Source organism: Scyliorhinus torazame, chromosome 16 (assembly GCF_047496885.1).
Source record: "Scyliorhinus torazame isolate Kashiwa2021f chromosome 16, sScyTor2.1, whole genome shotgun sequence".
NCBI classification, from domain to species: Eukaryota; Metazoa; Chordata; class Chondrichthyes; order Carcharhiniformes; family Scyliorhinidae; genus Scyliorhinus; species Scyliorhinus torazame.
Window position 1 is genome coordinate 191,824,420 of NC_092722.1, and position 10,100 is coordinate 191,834,519.

At 67.3% G+C, this 10,100-nt stretch overlaps 1 protein-coding gene across 1 annotated transcript in view; it reads right to left on the bottom strand.

Annotated features, from left to right (window-relative positions):
* Nucleotides 1-9,422, bottom strand: part of LOC140393343 (dynamin-binding protein-like) — a 64,681-nt gene extending 55,259 nt beyond the window's left edge. The window contains exon 1 of the mRNA XM_072479700.1: nucleotides 9,121-9,422. Within this exon, the coding sequence (XP_072335801.1) occupies nucleotides 9,121-9,262 (142 nt within the window). The 5' untranslated portion in view covers nucleotides 9,263-9,422. The remainder of the gene's footprint in view (nucleotides 1-9,120) is intronic.
* Between the last annotated feature and the right edge of the window lie 678 nt (nucleotides 9,423-10,100).

Consider the following 10,100-nt stretch of genomic DNA (forward strand, 5'->3'; position numbering starts at 1 on the left):
CAGTGGCAGGGGGAGGGAGGCAGTGGCAGGGGGAGGGAGGCAGTGGGAGGGGAGGGAGGCAGTGGCAGGGGGAGGGAGGCAGTGGCAGGGGGAGGGAGGCAGTGGCAGGGGGAGGGAGGCAGTGGCAGGGAGGCAGTGGCAGGGATAGGGAGGCAGTGGCAGGGATAGGGAGGCAGTGGCAGGGATAGGGAGGCAGTGGCAGGGATAGGGAGGCAGTGGCAGGGATAGGGAGGCAGTGGCAGGGATAGGGAGGCAGTGGCAGGGATAGGGAGGCAGTGGCAGGGATAGGGAGGCAGTGGCAGGGATAGGGAGGCAGTGGCAGGGGATAGGGAGGCAGTGGCAAGGGGAGGGAGGCAGTGGCAGGGATAGGGAGGCAGTGGCAGGGATAGGGAGGCAGTGGCAGGGATAGGGAGGCAGTGGCAGGGATAGGGAGGCAGTGGCAGGGATCGGGAGGCAGTGGAGGGGGGAGGGAGGCAGTGGCGGGGGAGGGAGGCAGTGGCAGGGGGAGGGAGGCAGTCGCAGGGGGAGGGAGGCAGTGGCAGGGGGAGGGAGGCAGTGGCAGGGGGAGGGAGGCAGTGGCAGGGGAGGGAGGCAGTGGCAGGGGAGGGAGGCAGTGGCAGGGGGAGGGAGGCAGTGGCAGGGGAGGGAGGCAGTGGCAGGGGAGGGAGGCAGTGGCAGGGGAGGGAGGTAGTGGCAGGGGAGGGAGGTAGTGGCAGGGGGAGGGAGGCAGTGGCAGAGGGAGGGAGGCAGTGGCAGAGGGTGGCAGGCAGTGGCAGAGGGTGGGAGGCAGTGGCAGGGGGAGGGAGGCTTGTGGCAGGGGGAGGGAGGCAGTGGCAGAGGGAGGGAGGCAGTGGCAGAGGGAGGGAGGCAGTGGCAGAGGGAGGGAGGCAGTGGCAGAGGGAGGGAGGCAGTGGCAGAGGGAGGGAGGCAGTGGCAGGGATCGGGAGGCAATGGCAGAGGGAGGGAGGCAATGGCAGAGGGAGGGAGGCAGTGGCTGGGGGAGGGAGGCACTGGCAGGGGGAGGGAGACACTGGCAGGGGGAGGGAGGCACTGGCAGGGTGAGGGAGGCACTGGCAGGGGGAGTGAGGCACTGGCAGGGGGAGTGAGGCACTGGCAGGGGGAGTGAGGCACTGGCAGGGGGAGTGAGGCACTGGCAGGGGGAGTGAGGCACTGGCAGGGGGAGTGAGGCACTGGCAGGGGGAGTGAGGCACTGGCAGGGGGAGTGAGGCACTGGCAGGGGGAGTGAGGCACTGGCAGGGGGAGTGAGGCACTGGCAGGGGGAGTGAGGCACTGGCAGGGGGAGTGAGGCACTGGCAGGGGGAGTGAGGCACTGGCAGGGGGAGAGAGGCACTGGCAGGGGGAGAGAGGCACTGGCAGGGGGAGAGAGGCACTGGCAGGGGGAGAGAGGCACTGGCAGGGGGAGTGAGGCACTGGCAGGGGGAGTGAGGCACTGGCAGGGGGAGTGAGGCACTGGCCGGGGGAGTGAGGCACTGGCCGGGGGAGTGAGGCACTGGCAGGGGGAGTGAGGCACTGGCAGGGGGAGTGAGGCACTGGCAGGGGGAGTGAGGCACTGGCAGGGGGAGGGAGGCACTGGCAGGGGGAGGGAGGCACTGGCAGGGGGAGGGAGGCACTGGCAGGGGGAGGGAGGCACTGGCAGGGGGAGGGAGGCACTGGCAGGGGGAGGGAGGCACTGGCAGGGGGAGGGAGGCACTGGCAGGGGGAGGGAGGCACTGGCAGGGGGAGGGAGGCACTGGCAGGGGGAGGGAGGCACTGGCAGGGGGAGGGAGGCACTGGCAGGGGGAGGGAGGCAGTGGCAGGGGGAGGAAGGCGGTGGCAGGGGGAGGGAGGCAGTGGCAGCGGGAGGGAGGCAATGGCAGGGGGAGGGAGGCAGTGGCAGGGGGAGGGAGGCAGTGGCAGGGGGAGGGAGGCAGAGGCAGGGGGAGGGAGGCAGTGGCACAGGGAGGGAGGCAGTGCTAGGGGGAGGGAGGCAGTGGCAGGGGGAGGGAGGCAGTGGCAGAGGGAGGGGGGCAAAGGCAGGGGGAGGGAGGCAGTGGCAGGGGGAGGGAGGCAGTGCTAGGGGGAGGGAGGCAGTGGCAGGGGGAGGGAGGTAGTGGCAGGGGAGGGAGGCAGAGATCGCGAAGCCCATGGATGGATTTGAAAACAGGAATGAGAACTTTAGAAGTTCAACTCCAAACGTTCGCTCTTCTCTCTCCCGACAGATGCTGTGCCAGACCTGCTGAGGTTTTCCAGCGTTTTTTTTTTTTGGTTTTAAAAGTTAAATGTTGCTTGGCGGGGATCCAGTGTGAGCACTGGGGGCTTGGGGGGGGGGGGGGGGGGGGGGGGGGGGGGGCAGGTTTGGCAAGCGCAGCAGTTTTCAAACTGAAGTCTATTTTGAAAGTTTGGGGGGGCGGGGTGTGCTCGGAGAGCCAGTTAAAATTTAGAAAGTCAAATCTTTAACTGGGAGATTTAAGAAGCTTTGAGTAACCGAGCTGGTGCCAGGGACTGTCACCCGATAGTCCCAGGGACAATGCCAGGGTAGAGAGAGAGAGAAAGTGAGAAACCGAGAGGGAGAAAGAGAGAGAGAGAGAGAGAGAAACAACCCAAGAGGGTGGGAAAGAAAGAGACAGACTGAAAGAGACAGAATTACCTCCACTCTGTCGCCTCTTCAGTAACAACTGGGAATGCCGGTAGCTGCTGGGAGCAGTCCTCCGATATAAACTGTTCCTGGTCAGGGAGACATTCGCCCCTTCTCGAGGAGTTCTGCGGTAATCCTGATATTCCCAATCCTCCATCCTGTGAGCCGGATATGGGAGAAACTGACCAGGAGCACGTTACCTTTCATAGTCCCACAGACAATTCCCCGACAACGGTGCCAATGCCACACTGCCCACTCCTCACCAACCCCCAGTGCCCAGCATTGCCCTCAAAGCAGGCAGCAGGGAGAGTAAACCCCGGCAGTGAGCAGCTCAAGCAGCAGAATGCAGAGGGCAGGGCTCAAGGAAACAAACAGGTGTTACAAGTACTGGAGCCAAGACGCTCCCTGCCCAGCAAGTCATCCACTTCCCCAGGTGGCAGCGAATCAGCGACTGCTCCAACCACAATCCCAGAGAAACCACCCCCTCCCCTTCACCTAACCCCTCCCCCTTCACCCACCCCCTCCCCCTTCACCCACCCCCTCCCCCTTCACCCACCCCCTCCCCCTTCACCCACCCCCTCCCACTGCACATAACCCCTTCCCACCGCCTCTCCCCTCCTTCACCCAGCCCCTCTCCCCTCCCCCACCCCCCCTCTCTCTCCCCCCCTCCCCCACCCATCAACTCCTGGGAACTCTCACCCTGCCCTGATTGGCTGGTTGGCCCCTGGACTGAGTAAACCATTAATCAGCTTTTCTTAATACACGACCCAAACAAGCTTAATGCGCGAGAGAGAAAGGGAGGGAGGGAGGGAGAGAGAGAGAGAGAGAGGAAGATTGAGAGGCAGAGAGAAAGAGGGAGAGTGAGGCAGAGAGGGAGACGTGTGGGGCGGGGGGGGGGGGGGGGCAGAGAGGGAGACGTGGGGGGGGCAGAGAGGGAGACGTGGGGGGGGGCAGAGAGGGAGACGTGGGGGGGGGCAGAGAGGGAGACGTGGGGGGGGGCAGAGAGGGAGACGTGGGGGGGGTGGCAGATAGGGAGACGTGGGGGGGGCAGATAGGGAGACGTGGGGGGGCAGATAGGGAGACGTGGGGGGGCAGATAGGGAGACGTGGGGGGGCAGAGAGGGAGAAGTGGGGGGGGCAGAGAGGGAGAAGTGGGGGGGGCAGAGAGGGAGAAGTGGGGGGGGCAGAGAGGGAGAAGTGGGGGGGCAGAGAGGGAGAAGTGGTGGGGGCAGAGAGGGAGAAGTGGTGGGGGCAGAGGGGGAGAAGTGGGGGGGCAGAGAGGGAGAAGTGGCGGGGCAGAGGGGGAGACGTGGGGGGGGCAGAGAGGGAGAAGTGGCAGAGAGGGAGAAGTGGGGGGGGGCAGAGAGGGAGAAGTGGGGGGGGCAGAGGGGGAGAAGTGGGGGGGCAGAGGGGGAGAAGTGGGGGGGGCAGAGGGGGAGAAGTGGGGGGGGCAGAGGGGGAGAAGTGGGGGGGGCAGAGGGGGAGAAGTGGGGGGGGCAGAGGGGGAGAAGTGGGGGGGGGCAGAGGGGGAGAAGTGGGGGGGGGGCAGAGGGGGAGAAGTGGGGGGGCAGAGGGGGAGAAGTGGGGGGGCAGAGAGGGAGAAGTGGGGGGGCAGAGAGGGAGAAGTGGCGGGGCAGAGAGGGAGAAGTGGGGGGGCAGAGAGGGAGAAGTGGGGGGGCAGAGGGGGAGACGTGGGGGGGGGCAGAGAGGGAGAAGTGGCAGAGAGGGAGAAGTGGGGGGGGGCAGAGAGGGAGAAGTGGGGGGGGCAGAGGGGGAGAAGTGGGGGGGCAGAGGGGGAGAAGTGGGGGGGGCAGAGGGGGAGAAGTGGGGGGGGCAGAGGGGGAGAAGTGGGGGGGGCAGAGGGGGAGAAGTGGGGGGGGGCAGAGGGGGAGAAGTGGGGGGGGGGCAGAGGGGGAGAAGTGGGGGGGCAGAGGGGGAGAAGTGGGGGGGCAGAGAGGGAGAAGTGGGGGGGCAGAGAGGGAGAAGTGGGGGGGCAGAGAGGGAGAAGTGGGGGGCAGAGAGGGAGAAGTGGGGGGGCAGAGAGGGAGAAGTGGGGGGCAGAGAGGGAGAAGTGGGGGGGGCAGAGGGGGAGAAGTGGGGGGGCAGAGGGGGAGAGTGGGGGGGCAGTGGGGGAGAAGTGGGGGGGCAGAGGGGAGATGTGGGGGGGCAGAGGGGGAGAAGTGGGGGGGGCAGAGGGGGAGAAGTGGGGAGGCAGAGGGGGAGACGTGGGGGGCAGAGTGGGAGACGTGGGGGGGCAGAGGGGGAGACGTGGGGGGGCAGAGGGGGAGAGTGGGGGGGGGGGAGAAGTGGGGGGCAGAGGGGGAGAAGTGGGGAGGCAGAGGGGGAGACGTGGGGGGCAGAGTGGGAGACGTGGGGGGGCAGAGGGGGAGACGTGGGGGGGCAGAGGGGGAGAAGTGGGGGGGCAGAGGGGGAGAAGTGGGGGGGCAGAGGGGGAGAAGTGGGGGGGCAGAGGGGGAGAAGTGGGGGACAGAGGGGGAGAAGTGGGGGGGGCAAAGGGGGAGAAGTGGGGGGGCAGAGGGGGAGAAGTAGGGGGGCAGAGGGGGAGAAGTGGGGGGGCAGAGGGGGAGAAGTAGGGGGGCAGAGGGGGAGAAGTGGGGGGGCAGAGGGGGAGAAGTGGGGGGGCAGAGGGGGAGAAGTGGGGGGGCAGAGGGGGAGAAGTGGGGGGGCAGAGGGGGAGAAGTGGGGGGGCAGAGGGGGAGAAGTGGGGGGGCAGAGGGGGAGAAGTGGGGGGGCAGAGGGGGAGAAGTGGGGGGGCAGAGGGGGAGAAGTGGGGGGGCAGAGGGGGAGAAGTGGGGGGGCAGAGGGGGAGAAGTGGGGGGGCAGAGGGGGAGAAGTGGGGGGGCAGAGGGGGAGAAGTGGGGGTGCAGAGAGGGAGAATTGGGGGGCAGAGGGGGAGAAGTGGGGGGCAGAGAGGGAGAAGTGGGGGGGCAGAGAGGGAGAAGTGGGGGGGCAGAGAGGGAGAAGTGGGGGGGGGGGGGCAGAGAGGGGAGAAGTGGGGGGGGGGCAGAGAGGGAGAAGTGGGGGGGCAGAGGGGGAGAAGTGGGGGGGCAGAGAGGGAGAAGTGGGGGGCAGAGAGAGAGACGTGGGGGGCAGAGAGAGAGAAGTGGGGGGGCAGAGGGGGGAAGTGGGGGGGCAGAGGGGGGGAAGTGGGGGGGGGCAGGGAGGGGGAAGTGGGGGGGGCAGAGAGGGGGAAGTGGGGGGGCAGAGAGGGGGAAGTGGGGGGGCAGAGAGGGGGAAGTGGGGGGCAGAGAGGGGGAAGTGGGGTGGCAGAGAGGGGGAAGTGGGGGGCAGAGAGGGGGAAGTGGGGGGGCAGAGAGGGGGAAGTGGGGGGCAGAGAGGGGGTAGTGGGGGGGCAGAGAGGGGGAAGTGGGGGGGCAGAGAGGGGGAAGTGGGGGGCAGAGAGGGGGGAAGTGGGGGGGGCAGAGAGGGGGATGTGGGGGGGCAGAGAGGGGGAAGTGGGGGGGCAGAGAGGGGGAAGTGGGGGGGGCAGAGAGGGGGACGTGGGGGGGCAGAGAGGGGGAAGTGGGGGGGGGCAGAGAGGGGGAAGTGGGGGGGGCAGAGAGGGGGAAGTGGGGGGGGCAGAGAGGGGGAAGTGGGGGGGGGCAGAGAGGGGGAAGTGGGGGGGGGCAGAGAGGGGGAAGTGGGGGGGGGGCAGAGAGGGGGAAGTGGGGGGGCAGAGAGGGGGCAGAGAGGGGGAAGTGGGGGGGCAGAGAGGGGGAAGTGGGGGGGCAGAGAGGGGGAAGTGGGGGGGCAGAGAGGGGGAAGTGGGGGGCAGAGAGGGGGAAGTGGGGGGGGCAGAGAGGGGAAGTGGGGGGGCAGAGAGGGGGAAGTGGGGGGGGCAGAGAGGGGGAAGTGGGGGGGCAGATTGGGGGAAGTGGGGGGGCAGAGAGGGGGAAGTGGGGGGGCAGAGAGGGGGAAGTGGGGGGGCAGAGAGGGGGAAGTGGGGGGGCAGAGAGGGGGAAGTGGGGGGGGCAGAGAGGGGGAAGTGGGGGGGCAGAGAGGGGGGAAGTGGGGGGGCAGAGAGGGGAAGTGGGGGGGCAGAGAGGGGGAAGTGGGGGGGCAGAGAGGGGGAAGTGGGGGGGGCAGAGAGGGGGAAGTGGGGGGGCAGAGAGGGGGAAGTGGGGGGGCAGAGAGGGGGAAGTGGGGGGGCAGAGAGGGGAAGTGGGGGGGCAGAGAGGGGGAAGTGGGGGGGCAGAGAGGGGGAAGTGGGGGGGCAGAGAGGGGGAAGTGGGGGGCAGAGAGGGGGCAGAGAGGGGGAAGTGGGGGGGAAGTGGGGGGGCAGAGAGGGGGAAGTGGGGGGGGCAGAGAGGGGGGAAGTGGGGGGGCAGAGAGGGGGAAGTGGGGGGGCAGAGAGGGGGAAGTGGGGGGGCAGAGAGGGGGAAGTGGGGGGGCAGAGAGGGGGAAGTGGGGGGGCAGAGAGGGGGAAGTGGGGGGCAGAGAGGGGGAAGTGGGGGGCAGAGAGGGGGAAGTGGGGGGCAGAGAGGGGGAAGTGGGGGGGCAGAGAGGGGGAAGTGGGGGGGCAGAGAGGGGGAAGTGGGGGGCAGAGAGGGGGAAGTGGGGGGCAGAGAGGGGGAAGTGGGGGGGCAGAGAGGGGGAAGTGGGGGGGCAGAGAGGGGGAAGTGGGGGGGCAGAGAGGGGGAAGTGGGGGGGCAGAGAGGGGGAAGTGGGGGGGCAGAGAGGGGGAAGTGGGGGGGCAGAGAGGGGGAAGTGGGGGGGCAGGGAGGTGGAAGTGGGGGGGCAGGGAGGGGGAAGTGGGGGGGCAGGGAGGGGGGAAGTGGGGGGGCAGGGAGGGGGAAGTGGGGGGGCAGGGAGGGGGAAGTGGGGGGGGACAGAGAGGGGGAAGTGGGGGGGGCAGAGAGGGGGAAGTGGGGGGGCAGAGAGGGGGAAGTGGGGGGGGCAGGGAGGGAGAAGTGGGGGGGGGGCAGAGGGGGAGAAGTGGGGGGGGCAGACAGACAGAAGTGGGGGGGCAGACAGACAGACTGGGGGGCGGCAGACAGACAGACTGGGGGGGGCAGACAGACAGACAGACTGGGGGGGGGCAGACAGACAGACAGACTGGGGGGGCAGACAGACAGACAGACTGGGGGGGGGGGCAGACAGACAGACTGGGGGGCGGGTGACAGAGGCAGTGGGGAGCCGGAGGGAGAGGGGGGGGAGGGGGAGGGGTAGGGGAGGGGTAGGGGGTGGGGAGGGGAGGGGGAGGGGAGGGAGGATGTGGAGGGAGGGTGAGACAGAGGGAGAGGGAGACAGAGGGAGAGGAAACGGAGGGAGAGGAAACGGAGGGAGTGGAGACGGAGGGAGAGGAGACGGAGGGAGGGGGAGACGGAAGGAGAGGGAGACGGAGGGAGAGGGAGACGGAGGGAGAGGGAGACGGAGGGAGAGGGAGACAGAGGGAGAGGGAGACGGAGGGAGAGGGAGACGGAGGGAGAGGGAGACGGAGGGAGACGGAGGGAGAGGGAGACGGAGGGAGAGGGAGACGGAGGGAGAGGGAGACGGAAGGAGAGGGAGACGGAGGGAGAGGGAGACGGAGGGAGAGGGAGAGGGAGGGAGAGGGAGACGGAAGGATGGGGAAGGCAGGTGGGGGCTGCGAAGGTAGCAGTGGGAGGTGGAGACGGAGCGAATGGCAGGGAGGTGGATGGAGACAGACAGAGTGAGACAGAGAGGCACACACACACAGAGGGAGAGAGACAGAGACAGAGGGGGAGTGAGAGACAGAGAGAGAGAAAGAGAGAGAGAGCGTGCTAGAGCGACGTGAATTCCCAGGAATGAGACAAAGACAGGCAGAGAGGGAAAGAGAGAGAGAAATAGGAGTTCAGGAGAAGCCTCTCTGCTCACAGAGCAGTGAGAATGTGAAGCCAGAGAGAAAATGCTGGAAAAGCTCAGCAGGTCCGGCAGCATCTGTAAGGAGAGAAAAGAGCGAACGTCTGGTTGAGCCCTTGTCAAAGCCCAAAGGGTCATCTGGACTGGAAACGTTCGCTCTTTCCTCTCCCTCCAGACGCTGCTGGACCCGCTGAGCTTTTCCAGCACCCGCAGCAATCTGCTTTCCTTCAGTGAGAACGTGACACCGGCTGTGGCAGGGAGTGGCGGAGGCGAATAGTGTCGACAGGTTCGTGGGAAAGCGCGATAAGCACAGTGGGGATGAGGGAGGAGGATATTCCGGGGATACGGCAGCGATGGGCTCTCAGTTGCCATGGGAGATGGGGGAAGCTCGGATTGTCCTCCTTCGAGCCGAGCAGGTTAACATCTGACAAGTGCTCAAAAGTCACAAAGAGTTTCATAATTAAGAGAAACTTCATAATGGCAGCAAGGTCGGTAACCCGGGGAGGCGGATTCAAGATGATTAACGAGAGAGAGAGAGGCAAAATGAGGGAACGTTTTCGAAGTCCAGTGTGTGTTGTGATCTAGAATGTTCTCTCTGATTGAACGGGCTGGATGGTCAGTGTGGTGGTGTGCGCCTGGACCTACCTTTCACCGTCTGCAGTTCCTTTTCCATAGACCTGATGCTGTAGCAGCAAAATTCCAGGTTTTCCAGCGCCTCACACTGGAGCTGCTCCTCCAGTGGTCTCTCCAGCATCGCCTTCAGGGAGTCCCGTGTCCGATGATGCATCTCCAAGTCCCACTCCAGCTCCTGGATCCGAGAGCGCAAGAGGCCGGGCGATGGGCCCCGGGGGAGGGACGCACCCTCCCAGTCCCTGCCCCCTTCCCGAGGCAGGTGCGGCCCGCTCAGCCTGGGGTGGGGGCACCTGGGGGGGCAGGCCTCCCCCTTGCTGGGCAGGGCGGCTTGTGGAGGGGGCAGGGGGGGCCGGCCTGGAGGGGCGCAGGGACCGGCCGGGGCAGGGGGGAGCGGGCGAATGTCCGAGGGCGGGGAGGGGCTGGTCTGGTTGACCGGGCCGGGATCTGGGGGGCGCCCCTGGCCACGTCTTGCTCCGTGTTGTAGTCGGAGATTGAGAAATGCCGCAGGACCGCTGGGCTGACCTCTGACCTCGGGGAGGGCAGGCTGCGGTTAAACTCTTCAATCTGCTCGGAGCACTTGGAGTCCAGGTTGCCCCTGGCCACCAGTCCCTTGGTGTGGACCCTGGATTCCGCTGAACGGTCATCGTCCCACTTCGGCCCCTCTGACCTCTGCTGACCCCCCCCCCTCTCCGCTCACTTCCATCAGATCCAGCACAACCGTGACACCGGAATTCTCCACCCATCCATGGCCGGGGGGCGGGGCGGGCTGCCACGCTGTTTGGCCAACATTGGTCACTTGGGCCGGGTCACTGGGGATCACTGGGGGGTCAGAGTTCATCGCTGTCCCCGCCAAGCCCCCCCTCTCAGACAAGTCCAATTCGGAGGAATCTGGCCACCAGCTCCCCGTTGTCTGATGGGATTGGGCCATGGGCGGCTGCTCGGGGGCCTCGACCCGCCCAACCTGCTCCTCCTCCAGCTTCACAAAGCGGATG